Below are 16,529 nucleotides of genomic sequence, written 5' to 3'. Positions count from 1 at the left end.
CTGCTTCAAAGTGATCCCATCAGAGAGCTGCTCGATCTGTAGCCCTTAGCTGTACTTTCCTAATACTCAATATAGCTAAATTCTTATAAAAGTATAAGAGTTACAGTGAATGGGAGAAGCAATACTCTGCTGATACACTGAAAGCCAAATCTGCAGAGGAAAGAGTTGTTGAAAGTTTTTAATAAAGACCAATTGGACAAATAATGTTTAGCCGAAAATGAGTAGAGTGGAAAAATGTCCCCAAAGGTGTCCAAAGCCTTTAATTAATTTAATTAAATTGTACTTCTTGTATCATCTGCATACAGCCAATAACTCATACTAAATCCTGTCAACAGACTGTGCTAAAATTCTCCAATTGCTTGGACTTATACATATGATCATACATATGGGGAATCCTTGCCATAGACAAATATTCAGCCCTGTAGATTTCCTATCATAGGCATCCCAGTACAGGGAGAGCTCTTGATCAGAGCTATAAAGTGGAACAGGTTAATGAGGTTGTGATGGACTGAACCATCACTGGGGCTGCTGGAGAAGCCTGAGGGCTAGCCTCCTTCCTACGGACTATGGACCCAGAACTATGGAGACCCCCTCAGACCTTTTGGGGTTACAAGGATTTATGAACCCCGATTTATGTGTGGAATTTATATGACACATATTTCCTATTGCCCATTAAAGTTGCAGGGTGTGAATTCAGCAACACAAAAAAGGGTTAACTCTGCACTGAGACTCCCACTGATTGTGTTAGTGATGGGATTAAGATAGCTGACTCTAGGAGCAGCCGACTCCTAGATGAGTAGATCACCCTATGATACACTCAGGAGATAATCCCATCACATGTGTCTTCTCTCTCCCTATTCATTCATTATGGAGTGGGGGGGGAATGTCTGTTTGCATGTTGTTCATGGTTCATTGCGTTACGTTGTTAGACTTCTTGAACTGTATATATATTGAGTTGGTCTTCAATAAAGTGAGTTCCTGTTTTGGCCTTCAACATAGAGCCTTGTCTCATGTGTGTGGGGATTGCTATACGCTGTATACTCCCCAGGCTATAACCCCTAGCTCTTGTAAGAGCTGCTCCTGTTCCTGGTTCCTGTGGTGCTTACGGTGTTGAGTGGAGTGCTTGGAGTCCTCGGGAAGCACTAGGAGCATCAATCAATGGAGGTACCCAGTCGGGGTGCCAGAAGATCCGTTATATTGGTAGCAAGCAGTGGGATGGTGTCCTAGTGAGAGGAGAAGCAGCTCAGAGACACCGTTCGTGGATTTACAAAATTTAGGGCAATGCTAGTATCCGTACAGCGCCCCTGGATACAGCAGGATGGATTCGGCTAGTCTTCGGACAGTGTTCCATGACGAGGAGGAGGAGGCAGCCACGGACTACAGGGATGCAGACAGAAAGAAAGTCTAGTATGATGCCCTGGAAAATGCCCAGCGGCGGCGAGGTGAGAGTCTCCCCAGTTATAAGCAGCGGCTACAGAAGCATATGGCAATGCGGATGGGTCTCTTGGGAGGGCAGCCCCTGGACAAGTGGGTAACAGAGCTCTAGAGCCTGGTATGTAAGGAGCTTTGGCTAGAGGACGCTTACCAGGCCCTAAGGTGGCATGACATTCCACATACCCCCTGGACGGCCGAGCACGGCCTACCCGAAGGGAAGGATTATGATGGACCTGGGTTACTATGGGAGGCCTTGGAGGAGGACATTGATCTCGGCAGCATGGAGGAGTCTAGGTTTTGGGACATCTACGACTACTCGATGGGCATGCATGTTTATGCTGACGGATGGGAGGTGAGCAAAGACATGACGCACCTGGTAACAAGGGAGTGGGAGCAGACCTACCAACACCTGCTCAGCTCTATTCAGCCCCAACCTACCCGACAAGCATAGCCATATCTGCCATCCTACAACTGGGAAGACTGGGCGGCGATACCCCCTGCGTCCCTACCAGCTCCCAAAGTAGAGAACTTCATCGAAAAAGTTTGTAAAATATGTTTTGAATATGGGGTCACTTTTATGGAGTTTCTACTCTAGGGGGGGCATCAGGGGGGCTTCAAATGGGACATGGTGTCAAAAAAAACCTGTCTAGTAAAATCTGCGTTCCAAAAACCATATGGCACTCCTTTCCTTCTGCGCCCTGCTGTTTGGCCATACAGCATTTTACAACCACATATGGGGTGTTTCTGAAAACTACAGAATCAGGGCAATGAATATTGAGTTTTGTTTGACTGTTAACCCTTGCTTTGTTAACGGAAAAAATTGATTAAAATGGAAAATTTGGCAAAAATTTTACTTTGTTCATTTGAGGGGTTTGATCGTGTTATTTTTTATAGAGCAGATTCTTACAGACGCGGCAATACCTAATATGTCTACTTTTTAAAATGTATTTAGGTTTTACACTATAATATCCTTTTTTAAACAAAAAAAAACATTTTAGTATCTCTATAGTATGAGAGTCATTTTATTTTATTTTAAGTTTTTAGCCAATTGTCTTAAGTAGGGGTTAATTTTTTGAGGAATGAGAGGAAGGTTTTATTGGCACTATTGTGGGGTGCATATGGTTTTTTGATTGCTTGCTATTACACTTTTTGTGATGTAAGCAATTTTTTTTGTCACCTTACATCACAAAAAGTGTAATAGCAATCAATCAAAAAATGATATGCACCCCAAAATAGTGCCAATAAAACCGTCCTCTCATTCCACAAAAAATGAGCCCCTACATAAGATAATTGGCTAAAAATAAAAAAATTAACTGACTTTCCGACTATGGAGATACTAAAATGTTTTTTTTTGTTTAAAAAAGGATATTATAGTATAAAACCTAAATACATTTAAAAAAGTAGACATATTAGGTATTGACACGTCCATAAGAATCTTCTCTATAAAAATAACACATGACCTAAATCTTCAGATGAACACAGTCAAAAAAATAAAATAAAAACGGTGTAAAAAAGCTATTTTTTTACACCATTTTTTTTTTGGACTGTGTTCATCTGAGGGGTTAGGTCATGAGAGCCATAGTTTTATTTTTTTCTGGGCGATTGTCAGTGGCTAAATAGAATTAAAATTGGGGAAGGGAATTGTAAATTTAGTACTCCATGGAAGTGTGGTACTCCCTGAAGCAACCGTCAATGCAGAGTAGGCCTCTACTGATCGGGGCACGTGTCACACTGAGTGGTGGTGTCCTTCCATATCCCCCTCCTGTGACACACACTGCACTTTTTTGGAGGGGGACCACACCTGGAAAGTGTTGGCCAGGGACGATCCGGGCGCCTCCAGTTCCCGAGGTACTCTGGCCTGCTCTTTCCCGGTCAGAAAAGATCAGGGCCTTGAGGACTTCCTCATAGAACTGGAGGGATTTCCCTGTGTTGCCAACGCTCTGGGACAGCACAAAAGAGTTGTACAAGGCAACTTGTACCAAGTAGACTGCAACTTTTTTGTACCATGCCCGGGTTTTGCGCATGGCATTATATGGCTGGAGGAATTGATCAGAGAGATCAACTCCTCCCATATACCGGTTGTAGTCGACGATACAATGGGCTTGAGGACCATTGCCGCGGTACCTCGCACAGGGACAGGGGTGATGCCGTTACCGTGAATTGTGGACAGTACAAGGACATCCCTCTTGTCCTTATATCTGACCAGCAACAGGTTTCTACTGGTAAGGGCACGGGTCTCATCCCTGGGGATAGGTACCTGGAGGGGGTGGGTAGGGAGGCAGCGTTGATTTTTCCGCACGGTCTCACAAGCGGACGTGGATTTGGAGGTGAGGGACTGGAACAAGGGGATACTAGTATAATAGTTATCCATGTACAGGTGATAACCCTTATCTAGCAGTGGGTGCATAAGTTCCCACACAAGTTTCCCGCTAACACCTAGAGTGGGGGGACATTCTGGGGGTTCAATACGGGAATCCTGCCCCTCGTACACACGAAACTTGTAAGTATACCCTGAGGTACCCTCACAATGTTTGTACAGCTTCACACCATACCTCGCCCGCTTAGAGGTAATATACTGGCGGAAAATGAGTCTCCCCTTGAAAGCAATTAGAGGCTCATCAACTGCGACCTCCCTTCCAGGATTCTGGCATTAGAAAATGTATGTATACTAATGCCAGAAGCCTGACTAATAAAACTGGTGAACTGGAATTAGTGATGTGTGAGGAGGACTATGACATAGTGGGAATAACTGAGACATGGCTGGATGATAGCTATGACTGGGCAGTTAATGTACAGGGTTACAGTCTGTTCAGAAAGGATCGTCAAAACCGGAGAGGGGGAGGGGTCTGCCTTTATGTAAAGTCCGGTCTAAAGCCCACACTCCGTGAAGATATAAGTGAGGGACATGAACATGTGGAGTCACTGTGGGTAGAGATACATGGCGCTAAAAACAATAATAAATTACTAATAGGAGTTTACTATAAACCACCTAATATACCAGAGTCCACAGAAAATCTACTACTAAATGAGATTGACAAGGCGGCAAATCATAATGAGGTGCTTATTATGGGGGACTTCAACTACCCAGATATAGACTGGGATACTGAAACTTGTATATCTCATAAAGGAAACAGGTTCTTGGCAATAACCAAAGACAATTACCTCTCCCAACTGGTTCAGGACCCGACTAGAGGGACGGCCATACTGGACTTAGTAATAACCAATAGGCCTGACAGAACAACAAACGTGCAGGTTGGGGGACACCTGGGAAATAGTGACCACAAAGTAATAACCTTCCAATTATCATTCAAAAGAGCGTTTCTACAGGGAGGAAAGAAAAAAAAAAAAAACGTCAAAAAAGCTAAATTTAGCCAACTAAGAAAGGCCATAGGCCTAAGTAAATGGGATAAAGTCCTCACAAATAAAAATATAGCCACAAAATGGGATATCTTAAAAAGCATCCTAAAATCTCATTGTGAGAGGTACATACCGTATGGGAATAAAAGGTTAAGGAACAAAAAGAAACCAATGTGGATAAACAGAACTGTAAAGAAAGCAATAAATGACAAAAAGAAAGCATATAAAACACTAAAACAGGAAGGTAGCACGGAAGCACTGAAAAACTATAAGGAAAAAAATAGAACATGATGAGAGAGATTAATTGCCAAAGAGAGTAAAACTAAGAGTAAAACTAACCCTAAAATATTCTTCAATTATATAAATGTTAAAAAGTATAAATCTGAAGGTGTCGGCCCTTTAAAGTAATGAGGGGGGAGTCGCAGAGAGCGACGAGGAGAAAGCAAACCTGTTAAATATTTTTTTCTCCAATGTATTCACTGAGGAAAATAAACTGTCAGATGACATGCTAAATGTTGAAATAAATTCCCCATTAAAAGTGTCCTGTCTGACCCAGGAAGAAGTACAACAGCGACTTAAAAAGATTAAAATAGACAAATTGCCAGGACCGGATGGCATACACCCCCGTATCCTAAGGGAATTAAGTAATGTCATAGCCAGACCCTTATTTCTGATATTTGCAGATTCTATATTGACAGGGAATGTCCCACAGGATTGGCGCATGGCATATGTGGTGCCAATATTCAGAAAGGGTTCAAAAACAGAGCCTGGAAACTATAGGCCGGTAAGTTTAACCTCTGTTGTGGGTAAACTGTTTGAAGGTCTTCTGAGAGATGTTATGCTACAGCATCTTAACGGAAATAAGCAAATAACGCCATATCAGCATGGCTTTGTGAGGGATCGGTCATGTCAAACTAATTTAATCAGTTTCTATGAGGAGGTAAGTTCTAGACTTGACAGCGGCGAATCAATGGATGACGTGTATCTGGACTTCTCCAAAGCATTTGACACTGTACCACATAAAAGGTTAGTATATAAAATGAGAATGCTCGGACTGGGAGAAAACGTCTGTAAGTGGGTAAGTAACTGGCTCAGTGATAGAAAACAGAGGGTGGTTATTAATGGTAAATACTCAGATTGGGTCACTGTCACTAGTGGAGTACCTCAGGGGTTAGTAGTGGGCCCTATTCTCTTCAATATATTTATTAATGATCTTGTAGAAGGCTTGCATAGTAAAATATCAATTTTCTCAGATGACACTAAACTGTGTAAAGTAATTAACACTGAAGAGGACAGTATACTACTACAGAGCGATCTGGATAGATTGGAGGCTTGGGCAGATAAGTGGCAGATGAGGTTTAACACTGACAAATGTAAAGTTATGCACATGGGAAGGAATAATGCAAGTCACCCGTACATACTAAACGGTAAAACACTCGGTAACACTGACATGGAAAAGGATCTAGGAATTTTAATAAGCAGCAAACTAAGCTGCAAAAACCAGTGTCAGGCAGCTGCTGCCAAGGCCAATAAGATAATGGGTTGCATCAAAAGGGGCATAGATGCCGTGATGAGAACATAGTTCTACCTCTTTACAAATCATTAGTCAGACCACACATGGAGTACTGTGTACAGTTCTGGGCTCCAGTGAACAAAGCAGACATAGCAGAGCTGGAGAGGATCCAGATGAGGGCAACTAAAGTAATAACTGGAATGGGGCAACTACAGTACCCTGAAAGATTATCAAAATTAGGGTTATTCACTTTAGAAAAAAGACGACTGAGGGGAGATCGAATTAATATGTATAAATATATCAGGGGACAGTACAGAGATCTATCCCATCATCTATTCATTCCCAGGACTGTGACTGTGACGAGGGGACATCCTCTGCGTCTGGAGGAAAGAAGGTTTGTACACAAACATAGAGAGGATTCTTTACGGTAAGAGCAGTGAGACTATGGAACTCTCTGCCTGAGGAGGTGGTGATGGTGAGTACAATAAAGGAATTCAAGAGGGGCCTGGATGTATTTCTGGAGTGTAATAATATTACAGGATATAGCTACTAGAGAGGGGTCGTTGTACCAGGGAGTTATTCTGATTGCCTGATTGGAGTCGGGAAGGAATTTTTTAGTCCCCTAAAGTGAGGAAAATTGGCTTCTATATTTTTTTTTGCCTTCCTCTGGATCAACTTGCAGGATGACAGGCCGAACTGGATGGACAAATGTATTTTTTCGGCCTTATGTACTATGTTACTATAGGCCTCCAAAAATTTGGCCCCGAAGTGATCGATGACAAGCCTGATTTTGTACAGGCGGTCACAGGCAGGATCATCTTGGGGGGGACATGCTGCATTATCTGCATAATGCAGGCATTTCCAAATGGCCTCAAAACGGGACAGTGTCATGGCCGTACTGTAAAGTGGGGTCTGGTAGAGGATATCCCCACTCCAGTACAGCCTGACACTGGGTTTTTTGACTAGGCCCATGTGCAGCACGAGGCCCCAAAACGTCCTCATCTCGGCTGCACTGACCAGAGTCCAGCTACCGGCCCTAGCCAAAAAGGAGCACGGGTGTTGAGCAATGAACTGTTGGGCGTACAAGTTCGTTTTCTCCACCATAAGATTCACAAAGTGGTCACTGAAAAAAAGACTAAAATAGCCATATTCAGTGAAGCCCACTGTGAGAATCTGGATTCCTGGTTGGCCAACAAAATCAGGAATCACAGGCTCAAAATCCTCTGGGGTACACCGTGCAAGTCCATCAGTAGGGGGCTCAGGTGGATTTGTCTGGTGGGCCAGAAAAGTAGTATGAGCCCCAGAGCTGCTCGTACTAGTCTGGGCCACAAGGTCCCTGGCATGGCGGTCCCCTTGCTCCGCCTGGTGGCGTCTCCGCCGTCTTGGGGGCTCATCATCATCGCTAGATGATGAGGAAGCGGATGACAAAAGGAAAGTGGGGTCATCCTCGTCCTCAATGGGGTTCTCGGAGTCGAAGGCAAGCAGGGCGTATGCCTCCTCGGCCGAGAACCTCTGGCGGGCCATAGGGGAGTGTGTGTGTGCGGGTGTGGTGTTCGCATACTTATCCCTAAACCTAACAGAAAAAAAAAAACTAAATAAAAAAAAGCCCCAAAAATGTGAAAAAAAGATTCAAACTCGCTAATCAGCTGTCCGAAGCTGATCAGCGGTGGGGTGGGCGATACGCTAAGAGTGCTGGCCACAGTCAGCGCACGCACACACACACACACAAAAAAAGTGCTTGCTGCCCCAAAAATATGTGTGGAGGGGGTTGGGGGGGGGGGAGCTGCAGCACCCCTGGGGGGGTCTAGGATCACACAGCTGAGTGTGCTGTGGACCAGGGTAATGCAAAAATAAAACTTTATTTTTTTCCCCTAAACTTTCCCTTACTATCCCTACCTATCTAAGCTCTCCCTGACCTGTCCCTATTGTACCTTTTTAGTGCCAGATGGCACTATGGGTGGCTCAGTGGGGGGGCTGGGCTCCGGAGCTGGACGCTGCTCCTCTCTCCACGGCTCTGGAAAAAGAAAGGAGGAGGAGAGCAGAGCTGCAGTAAGTTAAACCTCCTGTCTGCCCTGCAGCCAATCGGAAGCGATCTTGAGAGGTGAATCGTCTTTGAATCTAACCCTTCTTAAGACATTGCAGCACTTTCTACGCCGTTCCTTTACTGGAGTAATGCTGAGTTCACATCGCCGTTTAGCTGTCCAATCTTCTGGTCCGTCAGAAGAAGAGGGAGAGAAAAAAAAAAAACAGGGTCCTGTAAAAAAAACGAATCCTGTTGTATCAGTTGTCATCTGTTTGAGCCATTTCCGTAGATGGAAATAGCTCAAACGGATGACAACTGATGCAACAGGACCCTGTTTTTCTTTCTCTTCTTCTGACGGATCAGAAGAATGAAAACCTAAATGGGGACATGAACTCGGCCTAAGATTGCAACATTTTTTTCACAGTTGATGAAGCTGGTATGAATCAGCTTGGCAGGCTAACCATGCCCACTTTTCTACCCACTTCTCATAATTGAAGTGAGTGGTGTAAAAATGCTAAATCTCGCAATTTGTTTACAAATAAACCCCCCAAAAATGTATCACGCCCTTCTACAGGGTCAGCAGCGTTTGGCACTCCAGCTGTTGTGAAACCACAATTCCAAGCATGCTTTTTTCACTTCTGTGGGAGTTCGGAGAAAAGTAGAGCAAGTTTGCATACTGGGAGTTGTAGTTTTACAACAGCTGGAGTGCCGGAGGTTGACTATCCCTGTCCTATTATTTGCCTTTTTGAATCCAGAATTCTGGAGTATAGGGCTCCCTTTCTAAATGTCACATTGAAGTGTGATCCTATTATGCTTTGACAGCCCCATGGTGCTTGGCTTTTAGGACCTGGACCTACATAAATTTCCAGTTTTGTGCTCATTAGGGCTGTTGTAATTCAGATTCTCATATATTTTATGAGACACCATATGATATTCCCCTCCCCCAGGAGTAGTCTATTTTCCTTTTTCAATATTTAGTGCTTAGATCACTATATCATAACAGTTAAATGTTGGAAACTTCATAATTGGTTCCTGAAGGCAATAAGTGCTGGATATTGCCAGTATTCTATTGCTGCCACCCACCTTTTACTCATGTGGAGAATCCTTCAGTTTTCCATTGGCCAGCGATATTTAGAATTCTGCTATGCCAACAATGATAACTTTATGATCTATTCAGCGTTATACTTGGCATTAGGTATACAAAAGCTGAAGTCTATTAGAATACAATAAGGAGCTTGTGTTAGAGTCTGATAGGGCTGCAAACATTAGTACGTAAAGGCTCTTCTTGCCTTAATATTCCAGTGAGCAATGACTTGTGGCCGGAGGACTTAGCTCTTTAAGCAGAAGGTTGACTACTGACCAGTTTCAGAACTATCGTTTTGCAAAAAATAGCCACTGCAAAAAAAATAAAAAAAATAGTAAAATGCCAGTATTTCTATAATTTCTATATTTCAATATTTTCCAATTACTGATAATTGTATGTTTTGGATCGAAATCCTTACTGGATGGTAGAACTGGATGGCATCATATCACTTTTGGATAGTTTCTGGCCGATGGCTGTGTGCCAATACTCTCCTGCATATGTCTCTTAAAATAACAAGGCATTCCTGCATATTTGCCACATAATCAGTCATAGAAACATATGATGAGATCTGAATATATGTGATTTATGTCCCTCTGACCAGTAATGACCTCTGGTGAAATTCCCAAATGATAAAATAGGCACAAAGAATTTAGCAGAAACTATGTAACTATAGACATGATGTATAGGTCAAAAGTCACAATTTGTTTGCAGGCCATAGCACCATCTACTGGAACATTTATGGCACAATTCACTTTTTAAACGTGGACATCAGTTTCTCAGTCTCACACAAATATTGGTGTTAATTCACTCCTACAGGGCAGATCTTCGCTGACACATGAAAAGGAACGCTTTGCCCAAGCACATGCAGAAATGAAGAATTTGGAGGATGCGGTTAAACAAATCAAACCTACTGCTCTCATAGGTAAAAATCCAAGTCATAGATTAGTTTTTGGTTTTTAGCTTGTCTTTTTTTTATTAAAAAGATCTTTTCTACAGGTGTGGCAGCTATAGGCGGAGCGTTCACTGAGCAGATTATACAAGATATGGCAGCTTTCAATAAGCGACCCATAATATTTGCGCTCAGCAATCCAACAAGTAAAGCGGAGTGTACTGCAGAAGAGTGCTACAGGCTGACTGAGGTAAAGCGTAACGCTGTGTATCATATTTTAGTGAACTGATGGAAGGGAATGTGATGTTTCCTTTAATTTTCATAGCCAGCTTTTTTCAGGAATCAGTAAATGGATCTGATGTGTAGAGTTGGTTTCCCAACCCCTCTGTTTTCCATTGCACAGTAAGCAATGTGTTTGATTTCCAAAATGTGGGTGGTTGTGGAAATGTGGAAAAAAGAAGCCGATCTTGTGCAAGCTGAGACCCACCTGCAAATTTGGAGCTAGTGTTTAACCCTCTTCAGCACCAATATATTATAAATTAAGCATTACACAATGTCTATTAATAATCTATGCTCTGTCTGGGTAATTCATGGACATGCCAGGTCCTTCTAGCAGCTCTCTGCTGATGCAAATTGAGGGAGGAGGACCTGTAACACCTAGAGAAGATACATTCCCTCTGCAGGCACTGCCCGGCAATGTCTAGGTGTTTTTTGTCAGAAAGAGGGGGGGGGGGGGTGGAACCAAAGTTCAGGAGACAGTTAGGAAAGTATGAGGAGTGCTCACCAGAGTTCCCAGACTAAAGCAGACAGAAAGGATGTAGTGGACTGAGAGATGGCATAAACCAAGGTGTCTGTAGACCTAAGTGGGAAAAGCTAGCCCCCAAGTATGAGCTGCTAAATTCAGACAGAAGGAACTGTGTAACAGGCTGCAAGATGAAGACACAGAGCAGAGCATAAGAAGTATGGCAGCCCCAGAACCAGGGAAGTGGATTGTGAAAGTGGAGCATGACTTCAACACAAGCACTGTCTTATAAGGCAGAGTGAGTCTAAGTTATCAAGTGTAAAGGTCACCCGGTGTAGGAACTGTTGAACTGTATCCTAAAGGGAATATTTACTCATTTGCATTGTCACTGTTGCCCCTGAAAAGTGAGACTGTTCACAAACAGAAGTTTAAAAGACATCTTAGTTACATGCTGGTTGCATCTGTCGTGTTATTTATTGAATCATACCGTTATCTTTAGTAAAGAAATTGCACCGCCGCCTCAGTGTTATTGTCGCCATCCACCTGGACGTTACAGACCTCCATCTATTAACAGACAATCTAGACATTGTTACTAATCATCCTCTTTAAAGAGGATCTGCGAGCCTGTACCTAAGGCTACTTTCACACTTGCGCTTGATCGGATCCGTTCTGAACGGATCCGATCATATTAATGCAGACGGAGGCTCCGTTCAGAAAAATTTCTAAGTCTGAAAGTAGCCTGAGCGGATCCGTTCAGACTTTCAATGTAAAGTCAATGGGGGACAGATCCGCTTGAAGATTGAGCCATATGGTGTCATATTCAAACGGATCCGTCCCCATTGACTTATATTGTAAGTCTGAACGGATCCGCTCGCCTCCGCACGGCCAGGCGGACAGCTGAACGTTCAGCTGTCCGCCTGGCCGTGCGGAGGCGAGCGGAGCGGAGGCTGAACGCCGCCAGACTGATGCAGTCTGAGCGGATCCGCTCCATTCAGACTGCATCAGGGCTGGACGGAGGCGTTCGGGTCCGCTCGTGAGCTCCTTCAAACGGAGCTCACGAGCGGACCGACGAACGCAAGTGTGAAAGTAGCCTAAAACTTTATTTCAGTTAACCTGTGGACAGAGGACACTTACAGTGCAGTACTTACCCTTCTGTTCCTGGGACCAGATGACCGCCCAACTGGCTGTAAGCTCTTCCTCTGATGTCACAACTGGATGTGCGCCTCTTTCTTCCTGTTCAGCTGCATAATGTAAATGTAGCTGAACAGGGGTCAAAAGGAGCACATCCAGTCACAGTATCAGAGGAAAAGCCCACAGCCAGTTAGGTGGTTATACGATCCCAGCCAGGGTCGCGGAGTCGGTGGAAAGACAGAAGGGTACTGCTCAAAGTGTCTTCTCTCCACATTTTAGCTGAAAGAAACTTTTTAGATACAGGTTCAGAGAACCCGTTTAAATTTCTGTGGCAACTGTCTGACTAGGTTCCCACTAGATAGATGGATTACTACAGTGAATTTACATCGGTGACATATCTGTCATATGAAACTCTAAAACAAAATAGAACATTTTTTATGGGTTTATTTAAAGGTGTATGCCCATCTTGCAATGTTCTAGCATATTGCTAGGGTATGTAATAAAGTACTGCAGGGGGTGCAATAGAGCTGCAAAGAGAACTGTAACACAACACTAGTCAAGTGACTGTAGCTGTGCAGCACTGCTGTGCTATCTCATTGGTGATACTTATCAAAGGTAAAGGTGATTGCAGTGAAGGCAAATATTAAAGGCAGTACTTCATGATCCTGCTGGCACTTGACATGGAAGTACACACTATTTTATATACATCTCAACATTTCATAAATCTGTCTTATCTACAGGGCCGTGGTATTTTTGCAAGTGGAAGTCCCTTTGATCCTGTCACTCTCTCCGATGGACGAACATTGTACCCTGGTCAAGGCAACAACTCTTATGTGTTCCCAGGTGTTGCTCTTGGAGTTGTGGCTTGTGGTGTGAGGCACATTAGTGACAACATCTTCCTGACTACTGCTGAGGTAAGTTACATCCAGGCCATGACATAAAGGGTCACTGGCAGAACACAGAATTATTTTAAGCTGCATTTCAAGTCATAAAATTAAACTTTATTTCATTCTATTAAGTTTTTTTTAATTATTTTACTAGCAAGTAGGTTACATAGTTCCCCTGCAGAGACGTCTTATGTTGTATTTTCCATTTCAGCATTCCCGTTCCAGCAGTAGATATAAAGTCTCAAGCAAGAGTACTTAGTGCTCATTCTGGATAAAATGGCATACAGTGGGATGCAAAGGTTTGGGCAACCTTGTTAATCGTCATGATTTTCCTGTATAAATCGTTGGTCGTTACGATAAAAAATGTCAGTTAAATATATCATATAGGAGACACACACAGTGATATTTGAGAAGTGAAATGAAGTTTATTGGATTTACAGAAAGTGTGCTATAATTGTTTAAACAAAATTAGGCAGGTGCATAAATTTGGGCACTGTTGTCATGTTATTGATTCCAAAACCTTTAGAACTAATTATTGGAACTCAAATTGGCTTGATAAGCTCAGTGACCCCTGACCTACATACACAGGTGAATCCAATTATGAGAAAGAGTATTTAAAGGGGGTCAATTGTAAGTTTCCCCCCTCTTTTAATTTTCTCTGAAGAGTGGCAACATGGGGGTCTCAAAACAACTCTCAAATGACCTGAAGACAAAGATTGTTCACCATCATGGTTTAGAGGAAGGATACAGAAAGCTGTCTCAGAGATTTCAGCTGTCTGTTTCCACAGTTAGGAACATATTGAGGAAATGGAAGACCACAGGCTCAGTTCAAGTTAAGGCTCGAAGTGGCAGACCAAGAAAAATCTCGGATAGACAGAAGCGACGAATGGTGAGAACAGTCAGAGTAAACCCACAGACCAGCACCAAAGACCTACAACATCATCTTGCTGCAGATGGAGTCACTGTGCATCGTTCAACCATTCGGCACACTTTACACAAGGAGATGCTGTATGCGAGACTTATGCAAAGGAAGCCTTTTCTCAGCCCACAGGACAAAAAGTGCCGCTTGAGGTGGTCTAAAGCACATTTGGACAAGCCAGCTTTATTTTGGAATATGGTGCTGTGGACTGATGAAACTAAAATGGAGTTATTTGGCTATAACAAGGGGCGTTATGCATGGAGGAAAAAGAACACAGCATTCCAAGAAAAACACCTGCTACCTACAGTAAAATATGGTGGTGGTTCCATCATGCTGTGGGGCTGTGTGGCCAGTGCAGGGACTGGGAATCTTGTCAAAGTTGAGGGACGCATGGATTCCTCTCAGTATCAGCAGATTCTGGAGACCAATGTCTAGGAATCAGTGACAAAGCTGAAGCTGCGCCGGGGCTGGATCTTTCAACAAGACAACGACCCTAAACACTGCTCAAAATCCACTAAGGCATTTATGCAGAGGAACAAGTACAACGTTCTGGAAGGGCCATCTCAGTCCCCAGACCTGAATATAATTAAAAATCTGTGGTGTGACTTAAAGAGAGCTGTCCATGCTCGGAAGCCATCAAACCTGAATGACCTAAAGATGTTTTGTAAAGAGGACTGGTCCAAAATACCTTCAACCAGAATCCAGACTCTCATTGGAACTTACAGGAAGCGTTTAGAGGCTGTAATTTTTATAAAAGGAGGATCTACTAAATATTGATTTCATTTCATTTTTGTGGTGCCCAAATTTATGCACCTGCCTAATTTTGTTTAAACAATTATAGCACACTTTCTGTAAATCCAATAAACTTCATTTCACTTCTCAAATATCACTGTGTGTGTCTCCTATATGATAGATTTAACTGACATTTTTTATCGTAACAACCAACGATTTATACAGGAAAATCATGACGATTAACAAGGTTGCCCAAACTTTCGCATCCCACTGTACATGGCTTTAGTAAACCATGCAACATCTAACCTCTTATGTGGATAAAATGCTAGTAGATAATATAGAGTTACAGAATAATGTTATCCCTTGCTGAAGTCCTACTGCAAAAATAATTAATAAAATAAAGTAAATCTGAGGCCTTGGCTATATTTCATTGGACAAATCTCTATCCTGTCAGTGGGGGATTTATCACACAAGGCACTCCAGCATTCTAGCATTAAATAGTTGTAAAATAGGTCTTTGTGACTTTTTAGGCCTAAAAAGGGTTTTCCAAGATTTTTTGTGGATAGGTCATCAGTAGGGATGAGTGAATCGACTTCGGATGAAACATTCAAATTCAATTTGCATAAAACTTTGTTCTAATAGTGTACGGAACAGGAGCTCCGTACAGTATTAGAATGTATTGACTCCGATGAGCCGAAGTTATTGCTTCTCGAAGTCTCTCGAGACTTCACGCAATAACTTCATAAATTAATATGTACTGTAAAAAAACGTTTTCCAAACTCGGGTTCGGTTCCAAGTAACAACTTGGAACCAAACCCGAGTTCGGGAAATGTTTCTTTACAGTACAAATTAATTTATGAAGTTATTGTGCGAAGCAATAACTTTGGCTCATCTGAGCCAATAAATTCTAATACCGTACAGAGTTCCTGCTCCATATAGTATTAGAACTAAGTTTTATGCGAATTGACTTCGGATGTTTCATCCGAAGTCGATTCGCTCATCCCTAGTCATCAGTATCTAATCGATAGGGGTCCAACACCTGGGGCCCCCGCTGATCAGCTGTTTGAGCAGGCACCGGCAATTGCAGTAGCGCTGCAACCTTCTCACAACTTTGTCTAGGTCATGTGATATCACCTTCATTGGTCACATGGTCTAGGTGCAACTCAATCCATTGAAGTGAAGGGGGCTGAGTTGTGAAGCCAAGCACAGTCATACTGCTGGTCGTCAGGGGTCCCACTGATCAGATACTGATGACCTATCCAGAGGATAGGTTATCAGTATAAAAATCTCAGAAAACCCCTTTATACTTTGTAAGCTTTTACACCACTCACTGGAATGTGGGAATGTGGGCATAATTAGCCTATCAAACTGATTTAACTGATTTAAGCCAGATTAAGCAACTTTAACTTTTGAAAAAGTCACAAAAATTATCACAATCCTAGTCCCGTATGGGATGGTGAAGACAGTGGAGTAAAATCTCAAGATAGAACTGTTAGACCACCAAGCACCAAACTTATCAAACACAAGTTGCAGATTATGGCACATGCCATATTTTCACCATAATTTGCAACTTTTTCTAAAGTGATGAGAAAAGGGGGTGGGGCTCAGTGCTTGAGGTAGCGCTGGGCTTCAAGTGGCCTGCAAAATTTACTATAACTTACACCTGTAGCTGGCGTACACTTCAGTTTCTAGCGCATGGACTGCCAGAGAGGGGACTAACTTCTAAGAGGCATGCGTATGGGATCAGCAGTATTGCTAAATGTCCCTCATTGTGTGACATTTGGTGCAGTTTGTACTGACCGGCAGAATAAAGCAGAA

General features: G+C 42.9%; 1 protein-coding gene across 1 annotated transcript in view; it reads left to right on the top strand.

Moving 5' to 3' along the window:
* Positions 1 to 16,529, top strand: part of ME1 (malic enzyme 1) — a 356,258-nt gene that overhangs the window by 332,136 nt on the left and 7,593 nt on the right. The window contains exons 10-12 of the mRNA XM_044289917.1: positions 10,228 to 10,333; positions 10,408 to 10,550; positions 12,914 to 13,087. Of these exons, the coding sequence (XP_044145852.1) occupies positions 10,228 to 10,333; positions 10,408 to 10,550; positions 12,914 to 13,087 (423 nt within the window). The remainder of the gene's footprint in view (positions 1 to 10,227; positions 10,334 to 10,407; positions 10,551 to 12,913; positions 13,088 to 16,529) is intronic.

The sequence above is a fragment of the Bufo gargarizans genome, chromosome 4 (genome assembly GCF_014858855.1).
Source record: "Bufo gargarizans isolate SCDJY-AF-19 chromosome 4, ASM1485885v1, whole genome shotgun sequence".
NCBI lineage: Eukaryota > Metazoa > Chordata > Amphibia > Anura > Bufonidae > Bufo > Bufo gargarizans.
Note: the sequence above shows the minus strand (reverse complement) of the source record. Positions and strands in the feature narration are given on the sequence as shown.